The sequence below is a fragment of the Macaca nemestrina genome, chromosome 7 (assembly GCF_043159975.1).
Source record: "Macaca nemestrina isolate mMacNem1 chromosome 7, mMacNem.hap1, whole genome shotgun sequence".
Classification (NCBI taxonomy): domain Eukaryota; kingdom Metazoa; phylum Chordata; class Mammalia; order Primates; family Cercopithecidae; genus Macaca; species Macaca nemestrina.
This window is the reverse complement of record NC_092131.1, coordinates 102,502,375-102,528,512: the sequence shown is the minus strand read 5'-3', so window position 1 is coordinate 102,528,512 and position 26,138 is coordinate 102,502,375. Positions and strand designations below refer to the sequence as shown.

The 26,138-nt window shown below is 44.1% G+C and overlaps 2 protein-coding genes across 9 annotated transcripts in view; one reads left to right on the top strand and one right to left on the bottom strand.

The window, feature by feature from the left end:
- LOC105488336 (retinaldehyde binding protein 1) overlaps positions 1-26,138 on the bottom strand; it is a 94,970-nt gene that overhangs the window by 14,718 nt on the left and 54,114 nt on the right. Inside the window, exon 1 of one of the 4 annotated variants that reach the window (XM_071100716.1) lies at positions 14,257-14,462. The exons of the other annotated variants lie outside the window; for them this stretch is intronic. The gene's annotated coding sequence lies outside the window, so the exon portion shown is untranslated. Of the gene's footprint in view, positions 1-14,256; positions 14,463-26,138 lie in introns of those variants that run through there. 4 annotated transcript variants of the gene reach the window in all.
- LOC105488333 (FA complementation group I) overlaps positions 14,541-26,138 on the top strand; it is an 80,151-nt gene continuing 68,553 nt past the window's right edge. For 4 of the 5 annotated variants that reach the window (XM_011752281.3, XM_011752279.3, XM_071100711.1 and 1 more), the window contains exons 1-2: positions 14,541-14,685; positions 18,230-18,332. In XM_011752281.3, coding sequence (XP_011750583.2) covers positions 18,249-18,332 — 84 coding nt within the window. In that variant the 5' untranslated portion in view covers positions 14,541-14,685; positions 18,230-18,248. Of the gene's footprint in view, positions 14,686-14,749; positions 15,296-18,229; positions 18,333-26,138 lie in introns of those variants that run through there. The other variant, XM_011752278.3, reaches the window with a different exon arrangement.

The window sequence follows — 26,138 nt, the reverse complement described above, 5'->3', positions numbered from 1 at the left end:
GGGAGGCTGAGGTAGGAGGATCACTTGAACCTCAGAGGTAAAGGTTGCAGTGAGCTGAGATCACACAACTACACTCCAGCCTGGGTGATGGAGTGAGACTCCCTCTGAAAAAAAAAAAAAAAAAAAAGATACCCATACACACACAGGAGCTAATTTTGTCTGTTTCTTTTTTTTGAGACTGGGTTTTGTTCTCTCACCCTGGCTAGAGTGCAGTGGCATGATTATGGCTCACTGCAACCTCGATCTCCCTAGCTCAAGCCATCTTCCTACCTCAACCTCCTAAGTAGCTGAAACCACAGGAGTGCACCACTACATTTGACTAAATTTTTTTTTTTTTTTTTTGGTGGGGGGACAGAATCTCACTCTGTCACCCAGGCAGGAGTGCAGTGGCGCAATCTCAGCTCACTGCAACCTCTGCCTCCCGGGTTCAAGCAATCCTTCTGTCTCAGCCTCCTGAGTAGCTGGGATTATAGGTGCCCACCACCACACCCAGCTATTTTTTTTTTGTATTTTTAGTAGAGATAGGGTTTCACCATGTTGGCTGGGCTGGTTTCGAACTCCTGACCTCAGGTGATCCACCTGCCTCAGCCTCCCAAAGTGCTGGGATTACAGACAGGAGCCACCATGCCCGGCCATTTTGTTTGTTTGTTTGTTTTTTGTAAAGACAAGGTCTTACTCCGTTGCCCAGGCTGGTCTCAAACTTCTGGACTCAAGCGATCATCCCACCTTGGCCTCCCAAATTACTGGGATTACAGATGTGAGCCACCGCGCCTAGTCCTGTTTCTTTTTTTTAGGGGTAGGCTCTCTCTCTGTCGCCCAGCCTGGAGTACACTGGTATGATCATAGGTCACTGCAACCTCCAACTCCCAACTACTCAATTCAGGCAATTCTCCTGCCTCAGCCCCTTGAGTAGCTAGGACTATAAGCAAGTGCTAACCTGCCCAACTAATTGGTTTTTTTTGTTTGTTTGTTTGTTTGTTTTTGAGATGGAGTCTTGCTCTGTCACCCAGGCTGGAGTGCAGTGATGTGATCTCAGCTCACTGCAGCCTCCACCTCCTGGGTTCAAGCAATTCTCCTGCCTCAGCCTCTCAAGTAGCTGGGACTACAGGTGGGCACCACCATGCCTGGCTAATTTTTGTATATATTTTTGGTAGAGACAGGGTTATACCATGTTGGCCAGGCTGGTCTCGAACTCCTGACCTCAAGTGAGCCGCCCGTCTCAGCCTCCCAAAGTGCTGGGATTACAGGCATGAGCCACCACGCCCGGCCTCAACTAATTTTAAAAATTTTTTTTTGTAGAAATGGGGTCTTACTATATTGCCCAACTCAAACTCTTGGTCTCAAGCTGTCCTCCTACCTTGGCTTCCCAAAGTGTTGGGATTACAGGCCTGAGCCAAGGCACCTGGCCCACCTGTTTGTTTTTACTTTTTTTGATGTGATATTAGAAAATTTAGAATAACATCTATTTCTCATGGAGTGTGCTGGTCTAAACCTTGCTACTGCTCAGTGTGGTCTAGAAACCAGCAGCACTGGCATTACCTGGGAGCCTGTGGGAAATGGAGAGTCTCATGCCCTTCCCCAGAGAGGCCAAGTCAGAGCCTGGATTGGATTAGGGCCCACCCTAATGACCTCATTTTAACTTAATTACTTAAAATTACTTATTTTTTAGCCAGAATGGTGGCACAGCTCTGTAGTCTCAGCTAATGGGGAGGGTGAGGAAGGAGGATTTCTTGACTCCAGGAATTCAAGGCTGTAGTAAGCTATGATTGTACCTGTGAACAGCCACTACACTCCAGCCTGGGCAACACAGTGAGACCCCGACCCCAAAAAAATTTAAATAAAAAATAATTTTAACGGAGTTCACCAGGTATAATAATTCCTATGCATATAAAAGTTTGAAAAGCACTGCCCTAGAGAATGTCTGCCCTTCTGCTGTTCCTGGCTGTGCCCAACACAGTGGCTTGCCTGACCTGTCACTTCCACCAGCTGGGAGGTTTGGTGGGGAGTCAGACTGATGACTGCTCTCACCCACCATCCTCTTCCTCTCTGGGACAGGCAAGTGGAGGCTGGGATGTGAGTGAAGGCAGGGAGGGAGGGTGTCCTGTCCTGATTCTAGGTCTGGCCCTGCCCAGTACGAGCCACTGACCCTCTTAGGCCTCAGTTGTTTCACCTGTAAGATGCCACATGGGCCAAACTGCATCTGTCCACTCCCCACCCACCCAATCCATATGTGGAAGCCATAACCCCCAGGGCTTCCGAATGTGACTGTTATTTACAGATTGTGCTTTTAAAAAGGCAATTAAGTTAAAATGAGGTCATTAGTGTGAGCCCTAATTCAATATGGTTGGTATCCTTATAAGAAGAGGAAATTTGGACACAGACAGTTACAGTGGGAAGACCATGGGAAGACACAGGGAGAGAACGCCACCTACAAAGAAAGGAGATAGGTCGCAGAGGAAACTGATTCTGCCAACTCCTTGATCTCAGACTTCCGGCTTCTAGAACTGTGAGAAAATGAATTTCTGTTGTTTAAGCCACCAGGTCTATGGTACTTTGTGATGGCAGCCATAGCAAACGAATACAGATAGGATGATGGTTTTTTTCCCAGGTACTTCACAGAGTGCAAGTCTCCTTGGAGATTATGAGAATGAGAGCCCAGGCCGCCCCGTGGGAAGGAACCATGAGGGCTCAGAAGAGGCTCTGTCAATGCTGGGTGATAGACTCCGTCACAAAGAACATTCCTGTGCACCAGGAACACTTTTGAGTTAATGGCCCAGCCCTGACAGGAGTGGGCTGCACAGAGCTTTTTGGGATACTAGCAGGCTATGAGGTCATTCTGGGGGAGCAGAGCTTTCTGCAGCATTATCTTCTGCTCACAGCCCTCCTAGTGCCTCTAATCTTCCCTCCTCACTTCCCAATCAGTTTAACTCATTGGCCCAGACACCTGTGCTGGCAACACTGGCAGACAACCGTGGGCTCCCTGGCCTGCTGCCCTCTGCCTGGCTGAAGGCAGGGATGGCTCACATTTGTGGTGCCCCCTTTCTGTACCATGGCCTGTGCCCTACCAGGCTTATCTCAGCCAATCCTTCCAGATGTGAGAGAGTATAATCCCCTTTTTCACAGACTAGGATACTGAGAGTCCAGGAGGTGAGGGGTCTTCCCAAAGCCACATAGCTGGTTAGAAATAGAGTCTTAGCCATTCTAAAGCCCTCTCAGCATTCAACACACAAGGTTATCCCTCCTCAAGAAGCGAGATCAACACAGGAGTGTCTGCCCAGGGACTTCACCCCTGCCCCCTGGCTCCTGGGGAAAGTGACATCACCTGACCCTCCCTGGGAGCAGTTTCAGTGGGCAAGAGTTTGGTCAATGCAATCCCTACTTTGGTCAGTAATAATTATCCTGGGATAGGGAGGACCTTATGGAATCCTAGACCTTAACCTTTCCTTTGAGAAGTGGGAAAACCCAAGTCCAGGAACATTCTGCATTTTCCTTAAAATTAAACAGTGGTAATGAGAGCGAGCAAGCAGAGTCTCTGACCCCTGAGGCTGGCAGCCTCTTCATGTTCTAAAAAGTTCCCTCCCTCTAGGAGGCACCGCTCATTCCACAGAGGCCTGCCCGTGTCAGGGGAAGAGTGGGAGGTGCTGGGAATGAGCAAGGAGGAGCTGAACAATACAGTTTATCAGGATGCTTGTTCTGAGAGGATTTCAGAATTAAGGTGATTCCACGATCTGAGGAAAAATAAGCTTGCAAACACACACAAGTAATAAGAAAGTGAAGATGGATCCATGGCTAATGTGAGGGATGGATAGATGGATAGATGTGATGAAGCAAGTAGAATAAAATATTTATGATAGAATCTAAGTACTGGGTTTCTGGGATGTTAAATGTAAAAATCAAGAAGGCTTCTTCTTCTTCTTCTTCTTTTTGAGACAGAGTCTCGCTCTTTCATCCAGCCTGGAGTGCAGTGGTGCGATCTTGGCTCACTGCAACCTCTGCCTCCCGAGTTCAAGCGATTCTCCTGCCTCAGCCTCCCAAGTAGCTGGGATCACAGACACCCACCACCATGCCCGGCTAATTTTTGTATTTTTAGTAGAGATGGGGTTTTACCATGTTGGCCAGGCTGCTCTTGAACTCCTGACCTCAGGTGATCCACCCACCTTGACCTCCCAAAGTGCTGGGATTACAGGTGTGAGCCACCATGCCCAGCCTCAAGAAGCCTTCTTCCTCTTATTTCACCATTCTTTCCCTTCCTCTCTTACCTTCCCTTTCCCATATTCTTTCAACCAACATATATTGAGTAGCTATTATATATTAGGCACTGTGCATCCAGAGATAAACAAAATACTGTCTCTGCCTTAAGCAGCTCACAGCTTAGAAGGGGAGAGGCCTGCACAAAATAATTATAAAATAGGGCAAGTTCTACGACAAGACAAAGGTTCTGAAATGATCTATGTGGTAGTGCCAAAAAAATGCTCCACGAAAATGGGGCATTGTTCTTTGGTTAATTAAGTTTGAGAAATGTTACAAATTATATTGGAAGTTATTAATGAAAGTAAGCAATGCAAAGGCTCTGAGAAGTCCTGCAGCAAAGAAATCTAGAAAACCAGTTTAGGCTGGGTACAATGGCTCACACCTTTAATCCAGCACTTTGTGGGGCTGAGATGGGAGGATTGACAGCCTAAGAGTTTCAGACCAGCCTGGTCAACATAGTCCATGTCTCTAAAAAAATAAAATAAATAACTCAGTGTCATGGTTTGCATCTGTGGTCCCAGCTACTTAGGAGGCCGAGGCAGAAGGATTGCTTGAGCCCAGGAGGTCAAGGCTGAGGTGAACTATCATCTTGCCACTGCACTATAGCCTGGCTGAAAAAGTGAGACCCTCTCTCAAGAACGCAAACAAAAAACCAGTTTAACTCAGCATGTCCCAAATGTATGAGTCAGTGTGACCCTTTCATGAACAACCTTGGAACAATTGTTTCTCTGAATATGCTTGGGAATCACTGTGATAGCTGTGGTCTGTGGAAAGAATCTAGGAAGAGCTTGGAGGGAGAAGACAGCTCTGCTGGGGGGAATTAAGAAGGACTTCCTAAAGAAAGTGATTTTCAAACTAAGAAAAGACCAAGAGATTCACCAGGGAGACGATGTGGGGAAATGGAGTAGGTATCCCTGAAAAGGACTACCAGACGGTAAACAGCACATTTAAAAAATACGGAAAAGTAGGAGTTTGGCTTGTTTGGAGAATTGCAACTATGTAGTATGGTTGGAGCCTAGTGAAAAGATGAAGGCGGTGGCCAGGTCCTTTGGGCCCTAAGATGCTATATTCCACAATTCAAAGAATTCTGTTTCAATGTAAATATAAAATAATATTTGTTGAGCACCTACTATGTACCAGGCCCTGTGCCAGGTACTGGGGAGCTGTTGCTTTATAAGACAGGGAGTCTTATAATGGAGTGCCAAGTGCTATAGGGGGTCAAGATGGGATTAAACATGTCCACAGGATTTAAAAAAAAGAAGGCAGCCGGGCGCGGTGGCTCATGCCTGGAATCCCAGCACTTTGGGAGGCCAAGGCTGGCGGATCACCTGAGGTCAGGAGTGTGAGACCAGCCTGGTCAACATGGTGAAACCCCATCTCTACTAAAAATACAAAAATTAGCAGGGCTTGAGATGGGAGGATTGATAGCCTAAGAGTTTCAGACCAGCCTGGTCAACATAGTGAGACCCTGTCTCTAAAAAAATAAAATAAATAACTTGATATCGTGGCTTGCACCTGTGGTCCCAGCTACTTAGGAGGCCGAGGCAGAAGGATTGCTTGAGCCCAGGAGGTCACAGAAGGGAGGGCCAAGTGTTACCGCCACGGGTGCCTGTAATCCCAGCTACTCGAGAGGCTGAGGCAGGAGAATTGCTTGAACCTGGGAGGCGGAGTTTGCAGTGAGCCGAGACCGCACCACTGCACTCCAGCCTGGGTGACAGAGCGAGACTACATCTAAAACAAACAAACAAACAAAAAACCAAGAAGGCTGCCATGATCTTGGCCACAGCTGTTTTGGTGAATTACCAGAGGAAAGAAAACAGCAGAAGAATGAATAGGAGATACAGAAACACAGAGAAAGACAACAGATGACTACTTCAAGAAATCTGGCTGAAAGCAGGTGAGAAAGAGGGCAGTAATTGTAAGGCAAGGGGAGCTCAAGGGGAGCTTTGTTTAGATGGATGGGGGAGACTTTTCCATCTCCTCCTTTATTCTCCACAGATGATCTCACTACTTCAGGGGGGAAAAAATTGGTGCCCTCAGATGGGAGGTTTTAACTCCTCACCACCAAAAGAGATGTGTTTATGAAAGGGCAGCTGTAGACAGTTAGAGGTTAAAGACCAAGGTCTGAGAGGGGTAAGTGGTAGTAAGGTCCTCGCTGAGAAGGTGGAAGCCTTCAGCACCTGTCTCTGTCCCTCTAGCAGAGGGACCAGAATCGGCCGGGAAGGTGGAACACCCTCCACTGCTACAGGGAGCTGGAGGAAAGAACTGGTGCTGACGACACTGAGTTTAAAGACTTGATGGTGGGGAGTTAATACAAATATCCATCCGACGGCACTTATTTTTTTCTCTCTTTCTTGGGGGTGTGGGGGCAGGTCAAGTACAACTTCATGAAGAAAGGAAGGATAAACTTACTGGGGAAGATTATCTGAGAGTGCTGAAGGCCCACTTGAGACTGGGGCATCCACTTACACGTTACTTCTCTAGCACAATCCAGCAGCTGAAGTATAGCTCCAACAAGAGAATACAGATGGCTTCATACAGGGTTAGGGTTTGCTGAGTGAATGGGATGGAAGGAAAGGCAAAAGGGGGCAAATGGTGGGAACAGTCGCTTATGCCTGTAATCCCAGCAATATTGGAGGTTGAGGCAGTAGGACTGCTTGAGTCCAGGCATTTGAGACCAGCCTGGGTAGCATAGCAAGACCCCTTCCTTACAAAAAAAATAAAATTAGCTGGGTGTGGTGGTGCGTGCCTATAGTCCCAGCTACTCAGGGGGCTGAAGTGGAAGGATTGTTTAAGCCTGGGAGGCTGAGGCTGCAGTGAGTCATGATTACCCCACTGCACTCAGTCTGGGCAACAGTGAGACCATCTCAAAACAAATAAATGAATAGGCTGGGCATGGTGGCCCACGCCTGTAATCCCAGCACTTTGGGGGGGGTCGAGGCAGGTGGATCATAAGGTCAGGAGTTTGGGACCAGTCTGGCCAACATGGTGAAACCCCATCTCTACTAAAAATACAAAAATTTGCCAAGCATGGTGGTGTAATCCCAGCTACTTGAGAGGCTGAAGCAGGTGAATTGCTTCAACCAGGGAGGCGGAGATTGCAGTGAGCAGAGATTGTGCCACTGCACTCCAGCCTGGGTGACAGAGTGAGACTCCATCTCAAAACAAAATAAAAAACAAACAAACAAAAACAGCTGGGCGCAGTGGCTCATGCCTGTATTCCCAGCACTTTGGGAGGCTGAGGTGGGCAAATCATGAGGTCAGGAGATTGAGACCATCCTGGCTAACACAGTGAAACCCCGTCTCTACTAAAAATACAAAAAATAGCCGGGCGTGGTGGCACGCGCCTGTAGTTCTAGCTACTCAGGAGGCTGAGGCAGGAGAATCGCTTGAACCTGGGAGGCGGAGGTTGCAGTGAGCCGAGATCATGCCACTGCACTCCAGCCTCGGTGACAGAGCGAGACTGTTTAAAAAACAAAAACAAACAAACAAAAAAACCCATATTAAATACATGAATAAATAAATAAATATTGCATACATGGTTTATTTAACCTTGCAATTGAAGATGAGGAGTCAGAGGCAGTGAAGATTAGAGACTAGGTAGGTGGGAATAATTGAGCAGGCTAATTGGATGGTTGAGAGGTTGCTATCTGAGTAGTGATTTGGGAGGTGGCTTGGGGTATGACCAGGAGGGTGAGTGGCTGAGGTGATGTGGAAGAGAAAGTCATGGAGGTGGAGAGGGGAGTGGCCAAGAGGCCATAGGATGAGGATGATCTAGGATGACAGCAGAAGAGGGGCGAAGTAGAAGGAGAACAGGTATCTACCTCTCCACAGAAAAGGGCTGAGATAGCACTTCAAAGGCCCAGTTTGCTGATTATTTATAGACCAGAGAGGTCCACTAGATTTGCAACTGGGCCAGTATTTTTTTAACTTTTTATTTTGACATAACTTCAGCTTTACAGAAAAGCTGCAAGAATGGTACACAGAATTCCCACATGCCTTTCACCTAGATGTTAACACTTCACGTTTACTCTTTCATTCTCCATGTCCAAGCATATTTTTTTCTTTTTTCTTTTTTTTTTTTTTGAGACGGAGTCTTGCTGTGTCACCCAGGCTGGAGTGCAATGGCCAGATCTCGGCTCACTGCAAGCTCCGCCTCCCGGGTTCACGCCATTCTCCTGCCTCAGCCTCCCGAGTAGCTGGGACTACAGGCACCCGCCACCTCGCCCGGCTAGTTTTTTTTTTTGTATTTTTTAGTAGAGACGGGGTTTCACCGTGTTAGCCAGGATGGTCTCGATCTCCTGACCTCGTGGTCCGCCCGTCTCGGCCTCCCAAAGTGCTGGGATTACAGGCTTGAGCCACCGCGCCCGGCCAACATATTTTTTTCTAAACTATTTTAGCGTTAAGTTGCAGACATGATGCCCTTCTACTCCTAAATACTTCAGTGTGGACTTCCTAAAAACAGGGACATTCTCTTTGCTTTGGTCTGAATGCTTGTGTTCCCCTAAATTCATACACTGAAATCCCAAGCCCCAAAGAGATAGTATTAGGAGGCGGTGGTTTGGGATTAGTGTCTTTATAATAGAGCACCTGAAAGCTGCCTCGCGCCTTCCACCTTGCAAGGACACAGCAAAAAGTTGCCGTCTATGAGAAAACGGCCTTCACCAGATACCAACACTGCTGGTGTCTTGATTTTGAACTTCCCAGCTTCCAGAACTGTGAGAAATAAATTTTTGTTGTTTAGATGCCACCCAGTCCATAGTAGTTAGTTATTGCAGCCTGAATGGACTAAGATTTTCTTAATTAATCACGGTACAATCATCAAAATCAGGAATTGAACATAGACACCATTGGATAATCTATATGATTTAATCAAATATTGCCAATTGTAAGGGGCCAGTTTTTATGGATTACTTTCCACTCTGCTTCCTCCCTGCTGGCAAAGGTCCACAGACCCCTGTTGGAACTTTTTGCAGGGGTTCCCCAGGCAGAAGACTTGCAGCTTTTGCACAGCATAAATCTACTGCAGCACTACTGGCTGTGGTGGGGGACAGACATTGTACGGGGTGAGGGAGTGGCCTGAGCCGGAAATGCCCCAGGTTGGAACGGGTCCCGGGACAGGCCCCTCATGGCATTTCCCAAAACTGGGTTCCAATCTTTATCAAACTTAGAGTGACATTGATTAGCCCAATGTTTTCCTTTTTTACACTTTGGGCATAGACCTGGTTCATATTGATTAATAGCTTGTTTAAATTCTTTGAGTAATTTAAAAGGAAAATGCTCAAATGTAGCTATAACATTTCCCTGTCGATCCAGGGGGTGTATCCTAACGTGGAACTGCCAAGCCTCTGTATCACCCTTCCGTCTAGCTTGCTGAATTCCTGCCTGAATAGAACTGAGAGCGGTTGCTCAAGGAGCTGCTTGAACAGTCACTGGGGCAACTATTTTTTGCCCAGTGTCCTCCAGAAAAGAAAGTTCTGGAGGGTCAGGCCACTCTTTTTCTTCAAAATAATGAGGGGTTACAGAAGGGTAGGGATAAACCTCTTCCTCCTTTGCCACTTTAGCTTTAGCTGGCAAACAAACCTGCTCTGTTACCTCTTGTTAGTTTGTTATACTTTCCGTCTTCCTCATCATTAGTGTGAAAAGGTTCCAAGGTGGAACAAACCAGAGCCCACACCTTTCCCATTGTTACCCTGATGCTTCTGAGCTCCCCTTCTTACTCACCACAGGGATTGCTTGAGTACTAAGTGTTGGCCGGGCGCGGTGGCTCAAGCCTGTAATCCTAGCACTTTGGGAGGCCGAGACAGGCGGATCACGAGGCCAGGAGATCGAGAGACGATCCCGGCTAACACGGTGAAACCCCGTCTCTACTAAAAAATACAAAAAAACTAGCCGGGCGAGGTGGCGGGCGCCTGTAGTCCCAGCTACTCGGGAGGCTGAGGCAGGAGAATGGCGTAAACCCGGGAGGCGGAGCTTGCAGTGAGCTGAGATCCGGCCACTGCACTCCAGCCTGGGTGACAGAGCAAGACTCCGTCTCAAAAAAAAAAAAAAAAAAAAAAAAAAAGAGTACTAAGTGTCCTCCAGCTTAGTTCCATGTTCTCCAACCGTCGCTCTAGCGATCCTTCAACCCCAGTTCAAGCCCCACATATGGACACCACTTACCGAGACCAGCTGGGTCATGGAGACCCTAACCCAGCGGCACTAAAGAATTAAAGACACACACACAGAGAAATACAGAGTGCGGAGTGGGAAATCAGGGGGCTGACAGCCTTCAGAGCTGACAGCCCTGAACAGAGTTTGACCCATATATTTATTGACAGCAAGCCAGTGATAAGCACTGTTTCTATAGATTATAGATTAACTAGAAGTATTCCTTATGGGAAACAAAGGGATGCGCCGAAACAAAGGGATGGGCTCTGGCTAGTTATCTGCAGCAGGAACATGTCCTTATGGCACAGATCACTCATGCCATTGTTTGTGGTTTAGGAACGCCTTTAAGCGGTTTTCTACCCTGGGTGGGCCAGGTGTTCTTGCCTTCATTCGGGTAAACCCACAACCTTCAGCGTGGGCATCATGGCCATCACGAGCATGTCACAGTGCTGCAGAGATTTTATTTATGGCCAGTTTTGGGGCCAGTTTATGGCCAGATTTGGGGGCCTGTTCCCAACACATCTCAAAACAAAACAATACAAAAGACAAAACAAAACAACCTTATGAAGCACTATCTTATGCCAGGCACTTTTCTACAAATTGGTGATATAAATAGTGAGCAGTTAAACCTCTGCCTCAAACTCTACCAAACTGGAATTTCTTCCCTGTGGAGTAAACCAGTTCTCCTTAACAACCTGTGAGCTATCCAGGTGGTATTGTGTTTGTTTCTTTTACCATCTTAATGGTTTTTAAGTGTATAGTTCAGTAGTGTCAAGTATATTCACACTGTTGTGCAAGAGATCTCCAGAACTTTTTCATCTTGCAAAACTGAGACTCTGTACCCATTAAGTAATAACTAATTTCCCCTCCCCCAAGACCCCAGAATCACCATCCTTCTTTCTGTTTCTATGAATTTTTTTTAAGATGGAGTTTTGCTCTGTCATCCAGGCTGGAATGCAATGGCATGATCTCAGCTCACTGCAACCTCCGCCTCCTGGGTTCAAGCAATTCTCCTGCTTCAGCCTCCTGAGTAGCTGGGATTACAGGCACCTGCCACCACGCCTGGCTAATTTTTGTATTTTTAGTAGAGACAGGGTTTCACCATTTTGGCCAGGCTGGCCTCAAACTCTTGACCTCAGGTGATCCACCCTCCTTGGCCTCCCAAAGTGCTGGGATTACAGGTGTCAGCCACTGTGCCCGGCGTGTTACTATGAATTTGATGAGATATCTCATATAAATGGAATCACGTACATTAGTATTTGTCTTTTGGTGACTGGCTTATTTCACTTTAGCATAATGTTCTCAAGGTTCACCCATGTTGTAGCACGTGTCAGAATTTCCTTCCTTTTAAAGCTGGATAATATTCCATAGTATGTATGTCCCACAATTTTTTTTTTTTTTTTTTTTTGAGATGGAGTCTCACTGTATCACTAGTCTGGAGTGCACTGGCGTCATCTCAGCTCACTGCAACCTCCGCCTCCCGGGTTCAAGCAATTCCCCTGCCTCAACCTGCTGAGTAACTTAGACTACAGGCGTGCGAGACCACACCCAGCTAATTTTTTGTATTTTTTTTTTTTTTAGTACAGACGGGGTTTCACCATGTTGGCTAGGATGGTCTCAATCTCCTGACCTCGTGATCTGCCCGCCTCAGTATCCCAAAGTATTGGGATTACAGGCTTGAGCCACTGCACCCGGTCATATGTCCCATTCATACAATGAGGGACATTTGTGTTGTTTCTACCTTTTGGTTATTGTAAATAGTACTATTATGAACATAGATATACAAATATCTCTTTGAGATCCTGCTTTCAATTCTTTTGGATATATACCCAGTAGTGGGATTGCTGGAAGGAAATAACACTTTCATGTGCTTCTAAGTTTGGCTCTTTATATGTGTTACCTTGATCATTCTCTCAAGCAGTGCTGCCCTTGATCCCGAGCAACTGGAGCTCTTGGGCTGGGTGGGAGCCTTATTGGTCCTCCTCTGCCCAGAGTCTAAGGAACCTAGAGGATGTGCCCACATACCTTCCTTTAGATCATGCTCTAGGTATCTACTTAACCATCCTCAAATTTGCTTCCAGGGCCCAGAGAGGCCTTTTCCTAGGTCCACCCTCCCTAGAGTGGACCTGCTAGTATGTACAGCTCTAGACCCAAAGGGTAGCTACAGGGCAGCTTTGTGGGGGAGTCATGGTGTGGATCTTCAGGCTGGGTGTCCACATGCAGGCATAGGAAGCCTGAGACCTCACACTGCAGGACTGAGTTGGGAGTGGTAAGGGGATTCCATTTGTACTTTTTCTCTGGACTCCTGTAAATATTAATAGCTATAATGTTGTTAGATAAACAAGTACTATTGACAAGGTCTGAAGAACATTTAGTTCCATTACTGTAAACCTGTTTTTAACTGGCTGTATTTTGTAGAATCAGTGTATCACTAGCTTCTCAGTGTATAGTGTCTAGTTGATGAAACAGACGGATAAGATTTGCTCTTTAATTAAGGAAGCCTGCACCAGGGTGAAAAACCATTGTTGTTCATCTGAATGAATCTGTTCTTCTCTTCTTTTGCATATGTAACACCTATTAATGCAAATGGAAAACACAGATGATACATTCATGCAACAAGGGGAGCCAAGAGCCCTGAAACATCAATGCCAGTGGGTAGACACACAAGCAATTCAGTAAGTACGCCTGGGATACACCAGTGGAGGCTCCGAAAGGCTAATGAGCCTGTCCTAGCTAACCAGACCCACAGATTCACTTCTGAATCCCACAAGTAGCCTGGGAGATTGTGTGGGGAGATGAGGCAAAGTAATCTGTTTCCTTGGCAAGGTAAAGGATTCCTTTCAGGAATCATTTTCTACCTCAAGCTGCCGTGTTAATTAAACATCACAGCTCAGTATTGGGACAGAAATGTAGAAGGAAAAAAATGCCGAAGGGTCACAAGCAAGGAGCAGGTCTAGACAGCTGAGAGGCACCATTCTCCTCCAACAGCTATGTTTCTTCAATAACTGGCCATGTAGACCCGTTCTACCCCCGCGCACTGGGAGTCGAGTCAGGCTCCATACTGAGTGCTCCCTGATCTTAGCATTCCTTCACTTGCCATCCCACAGGCACCTCAAATTTGGTGAGTTCAAATCTGAAGGGTTCATCGTCACCCCATCATCCTTTTCCGGTGCTCCCTGTGTTAGTCAACTGCAGGATTAACTCCCCACCCCCCAATCCCAGTCGCTCAAGCCTGAACATTCCTCAACAACTCCCACACCCCCTCAAATCCGGATATTTGGGCTTCCTAAATCTCTACCTCCTAATCTCTTTCACATGCAGTCCACTCCTTTCTGTCCCCATTGCCGCGGTTGGGCCACCACCACCTATCTCTGGGACAACTTAGTCTCCTAAGGGGTCCTGCCTTCGGTCCTCCCCACCTGGCTCATCTTTTGAACAGTTTCTGCGGTACTCACCTGCCGGAGATAGCATTCTACAATGCGAACATAGTCATATCCTTCCCCTTCAGCGGTTCCCCACTGCCCCCAATGTGAAAAGGAGTTAGGAACCCCTGCCTTCCCACTCCCACCCAGCACCTTCGCCTTCTGAACTGGCCAGGGGCTCTCTTGCTTGCTCGTTGCTCTCAGACCCTTTGCACAAGGTGATCCGTCAACCCAAAACAGAATCTCGGCCCACCCTCTGTCGGTCTTCGCTCTACTGTCAGTTGTTCATTTAACAAATATTCGCTGCTTTTACCAGGCTACGCGCTAAACGCTGGGGTTACGCAAGGGGAGCGCAAGACAAAACAAAGCAAAGAACAAACAAAAACCACAACCCACAAAAGTCCATTAAGACCCCTAGTAACAGGGGGCTGACATCTGAGGGGTTACTGTCTCTTGGCACAAGGTGGAGTATGAAATCCGCCTCTGCCTTCCAGGCTTTTCCAATGCCAAGACCTGTAGGGCCACCAGTTGTGAGTCCCCTCCCGCACTGACTATTCCCGCAACAGGGCACGAGGGAAGCTGAACCTGTCGGGACACCGCGCCGGGCACGCTCAGGTACCACAGCGCGTGCTCATCGGCAGTCCCGAGCGCGAGTTCGGACAGGCAGCGCCCCCCTCCGACTGTGAGCGGGGACATTCTAGAACTCCGCACGCTTCCCGGCACCCCTTGAGTCTTCATCTTACACCCCGCCCGCGGGTACTCGGACGGCGGAAGTGAGCCGCGAGGGCGGAACTTGTTGTTACGGGTAACGGAAGTGTGGCGGCGCTGGGTTGAGCGGGCTTTTTGGAAGTTTGTGGCGGAGGTGAGGCCGTGGTGACTGTAGAGCGGCTCGCGAGTTGCTCGGGCTCGGGCTGTGGGACTGGGACCCTAGGAGGGAGCAGTTCCGTGGGGGAAAGGAGGCTCGTGTTCTGACTTGGCGTTCTGTGGCCTGGAAAGTAGACGCTCTCCGCTGTCTCGCGCTGCCTGCTTCAGCTTTCGCAGTTCCCTCCTAGGGGTGTGCCTCAGTGGGAGCCCCTCCGGTTAAATTCTTCTCCCTTGGTCGAGGTTCAGCTCTTCTGAGAAATTTCCCTTAACTTTGCTTTGCATTTGTTGTCCAGTCACGGTCTCCATCACCAGCTGCTTCGTGTTATGGTTTCTGTATTTGCGTTCACGGCTTGTTAACTGAAGAACCCGGAAGGGAAGGCCGCAGCGTTTCCCGCCGGCGGAGCTCTGCCATTCTCGGATCTTGACTTCAGATCTCATGCTCTCCGGCGTCTCTTGACAAGAAATTTACTTCGCGCTCAGGGAATTGACAGCCACCCGCCTGTGGTCTTACCTCTGGTTTTAGGATGATTTAAGCAAATGTGCCTAGATTGATATAAACGTATTCCCCTCCGAAGCCGCCTGTCCCTTCTGGCTGGACACCTTATTAGGTTGGTGTGCCCTATTTGCATCCGGTAGTTCAAAGCATGAGATCTTGGAGTCTGGAGCTGGACAGACTTGGGTTTCACTTCTCTCTATGCGACTTGCTAGCCTTCTAATCTTGGGGAAAATTCCCTAATCTCTGAATCCCAAAAATTGTTCATTTAAAATGGGGCTAATATTACACGTACTTAATAGGTGGTATTGTGAAGGTCATGTTAATGAACGTAAAGTGCTGGGCCCAGTGTCTTCCCTATTATAGGGGTTCAATAATTTGTTCAACAAATATTTGTTAGTTACCTAGTTTGAGCTAGGTACTGTGTTAAGTGCTGGAGATACAGTGATAAAAACAGCTACGGTCCCTGTCCTTACGGGACTTATAGTCTAGTGGGAGATAACATTTGTTAATCTGATAATTACACATGTAATATTAAAAATTGGTGACAGTATGTAAGAGAGTTTACTGGTGCCATGAGAGGATGTACTACGGAAACGTTTAACCTAGACTGAGATAGATAGATAGATTATTTTTTTCTTTGAGATGGCGTCTCCCTCTGTCGCCAGGCTGGAGTGCAGTGGCGCTATCTTGGCTCACTGCAACCTCCACCTCCCGAGTTCAAGTGATTCTCCTGCCTCAGCCTCCCGAGTAGCTGGGACTACAGGTGTGCGTCACCACGCCCGGCTAATTTTTTTGTATTTTTAGTAGAGACAGGGTATCACCATGTTGGCCAGGATGGTCTTGATCTCTTGACCTCGTGATCCGCCCTCTTTGGCCTCCCAAAATGCTGAGATTACAGGCGTGAGCTACTGCGCCCAGCCTAGATTGACTTTTTGTGGAGATGTGTATTCAGCTGAGATCTGAAGGATTTGTAGGAATTAGTAATAAAAGATTGCGGGGCAGTGGATGGAAAGAGGAATATTTATTTAAGTTCCAGCTGCAAACATGTGGAAGGGCCTGTGGCAGAAAGAACTTGGAGATTTAAAGGACTGGAAGCAATTCTGTATGGCTGGAGCAGAGTGATGAAGGGGAGTTAGGCATGGGTCAGACTTTGCAGGACTTAATTTTTATCCTTACTTAATGATTTGGGACTGATAAGAAAGCAATGGAAGCCACTGAAGAGCTTTAAGATGAGGATGGCATGGAGGGAAGATAAGTCAGATAATCAGATTTGTGTTTCAAAAACATCACTTTAGTGGCTGCACAGAGGGGACAAGTTAGGAAACGATTGCAGTAGTTCAGGTGAGAGATGATGGGGGTTTGGAGTAATGTGTCAGTAGTGGAGATAGAGAAAAGTAGACAGATTTGGGAGATTTTTAGTAGGTAACATTGACAGGACTTGGAATGGATGTGGTGAAGGATGAAGGCAAAGTTGTTAAGAATGTTACCCAGGTTTCTGGTTTGAGCAGCTGAGTGGATGATGGTACCATTTATGGAGACGGGAAACACAGGAGGAAGAAGAGGAACAGATTTTCTTTCTACTAGGCTGTATTTCCCCCTTCTATTTTCATAGCTACTCACTGAATTCTATCTGCTTCATGTGCCTCCATTTCATCCCATCTTTTCTAGTCTCCAGTCACCACCCTAGTACAGGTCTTTATTATTTCCACTAAAATAACTTCCAAATGGTCTCTTAGCATTTGCTGTTTCTCCTTACCTTCTCCCCACTTTAATCTGCACAAAGATGCTAGTTTCTGTTTCCTCAAACACTTGCAATCTTGTGAGATTGTCTTTTGCTCAGAATTTTTTAATGGTTCTCAGTGATTTACGAAATAGAATCTAAATTCCTTAACCTGTTTACTCGCAGCCTATCATTCCAGCCTTCCTACTCATTATTTTCCTACTTGGAGTCTATCTCAGCCATTTTACTCATTTTCCCCAAATAAATTTCTCATTTCCCATATGAATGCCTTTGTTCATGATACCCTTCTCAATAATGTATACAACCTGGTTGTCTTGACTATTTAAATTTAATCTCTAAGTTCCAGTTCAAGCTTTCCTCTGATGGGAAGCCTTGACATTTAAGAACACAATTACATCTTTTACCTTGTTAACTTCTCACCTTTTCTTTCTTTTTTTCTTTTTCTTTTTTTTTTTTTTTTTTAGACGGAGCCTCGCTCTGTCACCCAGGCTGGAGTGCAGTGGCGCGATCTCGGCTCACTGCAAGCTGCGCCTCCCAGGTTCACGCCGTTCTCCTGCCTCAGCCTCCCAAGTAGCTGGGACTACAGGCGCCTCCCACCACATCGGCTAATTTTTTGTATGTTTTTAGTAGAGACAGGGTTTCACCGTGTTAGCCAGGATGGTCTCAATCTCCTGACCTAGTGATCTGCCTACCTCAGCCTCCCAAAGTGCTGGGATTACAGGCGTAAACCACCGTGCCCCGCCTCTTTTTTTGTTGTTTTTTTGAGGCAGGGTCTTAACTTGTTGCCTAGGCTGGAGTACAGTGGCATGATCATAGCTCACTGCAGCCTCACACTCTTGGGCTCTCCTTCTCACTTGATTTTATACCATTTAATTGGCACATAGCATTTATAGTGCTATTGGTTCATTTATTTGTCAAATACTTTATTACATGCTTATGATAATATATAATGTATTACATACTTGATATGCTGTTAAGTGGAGGCTTTGTTCTAGGTAGTATGGTGAGCAGATGATAACAAGTGTGGGCAAAAATTATGAAGCCACTTGATTAGAATATAGGTTCCTAATAAGGCAATACCAGGGAATTTTCAAGATTATTTTGGTTAGCTTAAGAATCATCTCGCCACTGAACTTAAGAAGAAGAAGAAAAAAAACAATCACCTACTCAAAGATAGTTAGTCCTAAGTTTGTTGAGCACCCATTGAATAATAGGTATGAAATATTCAGTTAACAGGGAAGGAAAAAAAATCAAGTTTGTTCATTTCTGGAATCTTCACCCACCTCTGATGCTTTTCCCTTATAGTTCTGTGATATGAGCAACAATGGACCAGAAGATTTTATCTCTAGCAGCAGAAAAAACAGCAGACAAACTGCAAGAATTTCTTCAAACCCTGAGAGAAGATGATGTGAGTATTAGGAAGCATGTTCTGCTAAAATAAGTGTCAGGCGTGATGACACATTCAAAGGACATGTGAGAAAGAAAAATGCTGCTTCTTCATCTACTCCCCATTCACCGTAGGAGACAAGGATTTATTTAATAATAATTTATAGAGGTAAAGAAATTGGGGTGAAGGAATGAGAGAAATAGACAACTTGAGGGCATTTGTGACCAAATTTAAACCTGAAATAGCCTAAGAATAGGATGCTTTTACAACTGTATTTATAAAAGCAAATTAGTATACTTTTATCGTCCTTAGAACCATCCTATTTGAAGATAATATCCAGACTATAGTTATTGAGACATTAGTTTTGCATTTTGATGCTTCTCTGTATTTTTCCTTAAGTTTATAAGCAGCAAAATATTTTGAGATTATTAGTAAAAATTAGGGCCTCTGTTTTCACTGTAAGTGTAGGATTATAAAATGGGATAGTAATTGCCTTATATGTTAGGCTGTTTATTCTTCCTAAAGTTCTTTCTCAGCTGATATACTGCTCCTTTTTCCATAATAAATGATCTCATCCTATCCAGGTCCCTGCCTAGAAAAGAATCCCTCTTCAAGGTATATGTATAAACAAGTAAAGACATTGAATATCATGGGGTTTTTTTCTTTGTCAGTTGATGAGTATTATGTTTTTAAGGGAATTTTTATGTGTTAGTGTCGTAGTTATTGAAGCAAGGTGCATCTCAGTCTGTGTTATCTGACATACTAGGAATTGATGTAGGGTTGCTCTTTGATTTTTTTTTTCTTTGAAATTATTGAAGACTGCCTTTATAGCTATTTTTTGAGATGGCTTGTTGCATGAGTTGTAACTTGAATCATTCTATAGACAAGATTCATTGAAACCAGCATTTAAATTATTTATTTAAAGTTTCATGCCTCAAATTGAAGGCATGAACACTGTCAAATTGAAGACAGTGTTCCAGTTGTATTCTGAGTCTAGGATAGAGTAATGCTAATATTTCCCTCATTTTTCCATTAATGCAAAATCAGCTTTTTAGCAGCAACATTATATTGTAGTCTCATTGCTCTTATATTTATTATTTATTTATTTATTTTTGTATTTTTAGTAGAGACGGTTTCACCATGGCCAGGCTGGTCTTGAACTCCTGACCTCAGGTGATCCGCCTGCCTCAGCCTCCCAGAGTGCTGGGATTATAGGTGTGAGCCACCATGCCCGGCCTTATTTTTGTATATGTTGATATTAAGCTAAGTTTCCTTTATCTCTGAAGTCCTTTTAGAACCCATGTTAAAAATGATATATGGGCCAGGCATGGTGGCTTACACCTGTAATCCCAGCACTTTGGGAGGATTCCTTCAGGCCAGGATTTGAGATCAGCTTAGGCAACATAATGAGACCAGGTTTCTTAAAACAACAAACTTTATGTCTGTTAACTGTCATCTTTTTTAGATTCATCTTGTTTTATTCCATCAAAGTCATTTTGTATGATTCTATTAACCATATTAATCACCTTTTTATCCTCTACAAATTTGTTAAGCATGTCAGTAATATATGCATGCAGTTCATTCGATAAAATGATCCACAGAAGATGAACTCGAGTAAAAAAATTATAAAACACATAAAGAAGTCCTGTGGCAAGAAAGACTCCCACAGGACCAGAAATGGGAAAATTCATATTCAAGGATTTAGAGCAATCTGAAAAAAACTTTAAATATTTAACACAAATACTTAATACAGTATTTAACTTTATTTTTTTATTTAGAGACAGGATCTCACTCTTGCCCAGGCTGGAGTGCAGTGGGGCGATCTCGGCAAACTGCAGCCTCAACCTCCTGGACTCAAGCGATCCTCCCACCTCAGCCTCCTGAATAGCTGGGAGTACGGGCATGTGCCACCATGTCCGACTAATTTTTGTATTTTTAGCAGAGATGGGGTTTCGCCATGCTTTCCAGGCTGGTCTTGAACTCCTGAGCTCAAGTAATCCACCCACCTCAGCCTCCTACAGTGCTGGAATTACACATGTGAGCCACTCTGCCTGACTTAGTATTTAACATATTTGAAGATGTAAATGAAGGAATAGAACCCACAAAATAAGGGATGGATTTAGAAAACGATCAAGGAAAACTTCTTGAAATGAAAACCTCAGTAGATGGTTTAACAGTAGATGAAACATTGCTAAAGAGAAAATTAGTAAAGCGGAATACAGAGCTGAGGATAACTAAATAAAGCAGAGATTGTAAAAAGGTGGAAAATATAAAGAATATTTGAAATATACGCAGAGAACTTTGATAATATATTTTCTTCTTAAACATACAGGATGTTCATAAAAATTAATCATGTGTCATATACTAGAGCACAAAGAAAACATGGGTAGGTCCCATAAGGTAGAATTACTACAAACTATTCTCTGTGATCTCAATGCAATAAAACTGGAAATGAAAACTGAAACTAAAAGTCAAAAAACAAAAGACACTTTTACCTGGAAATTAAAATGCCTTCTAAATAACTCTTGGATGAAGAGATACAAACAGAAATTACAGGATTTTTGAAGAATAATTACAGATAACAAAAATACTATATGTTAAAATCCATGGAATAATGTTAAAAACAACAGTGTTTAACAAATGAAATAATGAAATCAATACAAATGAAATAATGAAAATAAACAAATTCCCAACTCAAAAACCTAGAAAAAAGAAAGTAAACAATAACAAAAAAACACAAAGAAACTACTAAAGATAAAAGTGGAAATTAATAAAGTAGAGAACAGAAAAATAGTGGATCAAATTAATCAAAATCTTGGTTCTTTGGGGGAAAAAAACACCATTAATTAATATAATAAAACAGTGGAGTGCCGGGCGCGGTGGCTCAAGCCTGTAATCCCAGCACTTTGGGAGGCCGAGACGGGTGGATCACAAGGTCAGGAGATCGAGACCATCCTGGCTAACATGGTGAAACCCCGTCTCTACTAAAAATACAAAAAAACTAGCCAGGCGAGGTGGCGGGCGCCTGTAGTCCCAGCTACTCGGGAGGCTGAGGCAGGAGAATGGCGTAAACCCGGGAGGCGGAGCTTGCAGTGAGCTGAGATCCGGCCACTGCACTCCAGCCTGGGCGACAGAGCGAGACTCCGTCTCAAAAAAAAAAAAAAAAAAAAAAACAGTGGAGTAAAAACATGCACAAAATGAGAAATGACAAGGGAGAAACACTGTTAATACAGAGAAAATCTCAAAAAATACTATGAGACTACAGTACATTTCTGTGCAAATAAATTTGAAAACCTAGAGGAAATGGGTAATTTCTTAGGCACATACAGTTTAATAAAATTGAGCCAATTTGAGATGGAAAACTTAAACAGACCAGTTTCCATAGAAGAAAAGAGAAAGTTACGAAGGAACTACTTCATATAAAAACACCAGGCCCAGATAGTTTGACAGGAAACTTCTGTCAAACCTTTAAAGATCAGGTAGATAGTCCTAATGCTACATAAATTGTTTCAGAGCATAAATAATAAAGGAAAACTTCCAAGTACTTTGAATGAAGCAAGTATAACATTGAATTAAACAAATATAACATTGATTTTTTATGCTGTCTTTATCAGGTATAACCCTAAACCTCATAAAGATAGCATGGAAAAAAGAGGTTATAGACTAATATCACTTATGAATATTGATATAAAAGTCTTAAATATTAAGGGACAGATTGCAACACCACATTTTAAAAAATACACCATGATCAAGTGGGATTTAATAGCAGGAATACAAGGTTGGTTCAATATTTGAAAGTATATTACTATAAAGATTATACGATTATCTTCATGGATCACAGAAAGCCTTCGACAAAATTCAACACTCATTCCTAATAAAAACTTGAGAAAATCAGAATAGGTGGCTGTTTCCTTTACATCATAAAATGTATACATCTAAATTCTAGAGTCAGCATCTTAGTGGGAAACCATAGAGGCATTTCCTCTAAGGCCGGGAACAAAGCAATGATGCCTGCTGTCTCCGCTACTGTGTAAATGTTCTGGTTGGCTAGCCTATGCAGTTAACCTAGAGAAAACAATCACAGGCATGATAATAGAAACATAAAGGCTGAACGTGGTGGCTCACACCCATAATCACAGTGCTTTGGGAGGCCAACGTGGGCAGATCACCTGAGGTCAGGAGTTCTAAACCAGCCTGGCCAACATGGTGAAACCCCTTCTCTACTAAAAATACAAAAATTAGCTGGGCATGGTGGTGCATGCCTGTATTCCCAGCTACTCGGGAAACTGAAGCAGAAGAATCACTTGAACCTGGGAGGTGGAAGTTGCAGTGAGCCCAGATTGCACCATTGCACTTCAGCCTGGGCAAAGTGAGATTCCATCTAAAAAAAAAAAAAAAAAAGGAAAAGAAGGAAAGAAAAGAAAAATAAAATGTAAAACATCTCTCTTTGTAGACGGCATGATAGTATACCTGGAAAACCCTGGAGAATCTGTGATAAAACCATCTATAAATAGAATTCCTCAAGGTATCAGAATATAAAATTAATATGCAAAAATCAGTAGCATTCATACATAATAGTCAGTTAGAAGATAAAGTTGGAAAACAGTTGGCCAGGCAGGGTGGCTCATGCCTGTAATCCCAGCACTTTGGGAGGCCGAGGCAGGCAGATCACGTGAGGTCAGGAGTTCTAAACCCGCCTGGCCAACATGGTGAAACCCCTTCTCTACTAAAAATACAAAAATTAGCTGGGCACGGTGGTGCATGCCTGTAGTCTCAGCTATTTGGGAGGCTGAGGCAGGAGATTTGCTTGAACCCGGGAGGCAGAGGTTGCAGTGAGCTGAGATCACGCCACTGTACTCCAGCCTGGGTGACAGAGTGAGACTCCGTCTCAAAAAAAAAAAAAAAAAAGGATACAGTAAATGAGAAAGCCCCATTTACAGTAGCAACAAAAAATAGGGATAAACCTGAGAAATGTCCAAAACCCATGTGAAAAAAACTATGAAACACTTCTAAAGGACAAAAGTAGAAAACTAGGAAGATATCCCCTGTTCTTGATTGGGGAGTCTCAGCATCATGAAAATGTCGATTCTCCCCAAGTTAATTTATCAATTTAATACCAATAAAAATTCCATTGAGCTATTTTGTTTAACTAGATAAGCTGACTGTAAAATTCATATAGCAGATTGTACACACAGGAATAGTTAGGGAAAAACTGAAAAGAGCTCTGAGGGAGGATTAACCCTAGCGGAGACTAAACACCACAAAAACTTTTATAAATAAGAGTGCGGTACTGGTACGTGAGTAGATGAACAGAAACGGAATAGGATACAAAGAATAGAATAGGTAATGCATAAGAGTGGAAAGTCTCAAAATAGACCCAACTACAAGTAAAATCTAGAATATAATTACATCTTAAAACAGTGAAATATAGTCTTTGACAAATGGTATTGGAACAACTGGGTGGACATTTGGAAAAAATAGATAAGATTAGATGTTTCTCATATTCAAGAGTAAGCTCCAAATGAATCAGAAATGTAAATGTAAAAAACAAATGTAAATAAATGTTAGGGCTGGGCACAGGGGCTTATCCCTGTAATCCCAGCACTTTGGGAGGCTGAGGTGGGAAGATCGCTTGAGCCAGGAGGTTGAGATTACAGTGAGCTATGATATAACTGTGCCACTGCACTTCGCAGGGGTGACAGTGAGACTCTGTCTCTTAAAAAAATAAATAAAAAACTAAGTATATGTCAGAAGAAAACATGGATGAATTTCTCTTTAAGCTCAGTGCAGTGAAAAGCTGTCTAACTATTGTACAACATATAGATGCAATAAAAGATAAGTTTGTCGACATAAAAGTTAAAAAGTTTGTGTGGCCAGAAATACCATAAGCAGGGTCAAAAGACAAATGGCAAACTGGGAAAAAATATTTGTAAACATATCACAGATAAAGGATTAATATACCTAATTCATAAATAACTTGGGGGGAGATAAAAAAAATTATATTTAAAAAAGGCAAAAAACATGAGAATAATCACTAAAAGATATGTAAAAAATGGCCTTAAACATAAGAAAATATGCTCAACTTCACTCATAATAAGAGAAATGTAAATTAAAAAGATACTATTTCTTGTCCGATTGAGCCATTTGGGGGAAACAGGTACTCATTCATTGCTGGTAGGAATGAAAAATGGTATGACCATGGTTAGAATTTGGTAATACCCAGCAAAACTGCATATACATTTTCCCTCAACCCAGTCATCTCACTTCTAGGAAATGTGCAAAATGTGTAGTATTCTCCCTTTCATATGAAGAAGAAGAGAAAACATACATATGTCTGGGTATCATTACAAAAAAAAGAAAGAATACTTTCACCATACTGAAGGTGGGGAGGGGAGAAAGAACTATTCTAAGTATTTTATTATCTACCCACAGTCTGGGTATGGGAGTGGTGGGGAAAAATACAAATAAACCTTGAACTCTTTAGTAGGATTGTTTATTGTAGTGGTACTGGTGAAGCAATTTTGAAACTATTTTAGATGTAATAAACATGTTGATATTCAGAGTCAGTGTTCTTTCACTGGTAAAGGGACATGCAATTATGAAATGTAGGAAGGCAAGGAAGAATCCTGTGGAGACAGATTAAAAATAGAGGTACTGGGCCGGGCGCAGTGGCTCACGCCTGTAATCCCAGCACTTTGGGAGGCCGAGGCGGGTGGATCACGAGGTCAGGAGATCGAGACCATCCTGGCTAACACGGTGAAACCCCGCCTCTACTAAAAATACAAAAAAAAAAATTAGCTGGGCGTGGTGGCGGGCGCCTGTAGTCCCAACTACACCGGAGGCTGGGGCAGGAGAATGGCGTGAACCCGGGGGGTGGGGCTTGCAGTGAGCCGAGATTGCGCCACTGCACTCCAGCCTGGGCGACAGAGCAAGACTCCATCTCAAAAAAAAAAAAAAAAAGAAATAGAGGTACTGGTGTGAACTTGTGAACTTAGGCTTTCTCAGATATGTGTATGTGTACATGTATTTTTCTTTTCTTTTTTTTTTTTTGAGACGGAGTCTCACTCTGTCGCCCAGGCTGGAGTGCAGTGGTGCAATCTCGGCTCACTGCAACCTCTGCTTCCTGGGTTCAGGTGATCCTCCTGCCTCAGCCTCCCGAGTAGCTGGGACTACAGGCACATGCCACCACGCCCAGCTAATTTTTTTTGTATTTTTTTTCGTAGAGACGAGTTTTCACCTTGTTAGCCAGGATGGTCTGGATCTCCTGACCTCGTGATCTGCCCGCCTTGGCCTCCCAAAGTGCTGGGATTACAGGTGTGAGCCACCACGCCTGGCCACGTGTATATTTTTATGTGTATAAACATGCATACATTTCCTTGCTCTCTCCACTGAAAGAACCATGAAGCAAAGATGCCATAGTTGCTCCATGTGGTGGCTCACACCTGTAATCCCAACACTTTGGGAAACTGAATCGGTGGATCACTTGAGTCCCAGGAGTTCAATACCAGTTTGGGCAACATGATCAAATCCTGTCTCTATAAAAGAAAAATAATAAATTTTAAAAAGATGCCATGGTAACAACAAACAAACCCATCACCTAGATCTTTGCTGTTTCATAACCATTCCCCACTCAAGGGAACCAGGGCTCTTCAGAGAAATGGCTGAGTTTATGGGTGGGCAGGATGGATACAAGATTAACCTGGAACATCTTTCTATACCAGAAAGTAAAGAAGTGCTCAAAAAAGACAATGGGGGCATGTCACAAAGACACAAGAGCCAGCTTGAAGGGTTTTCCTTTGGCCAAATCTGGGACTATTTGAGCATCAA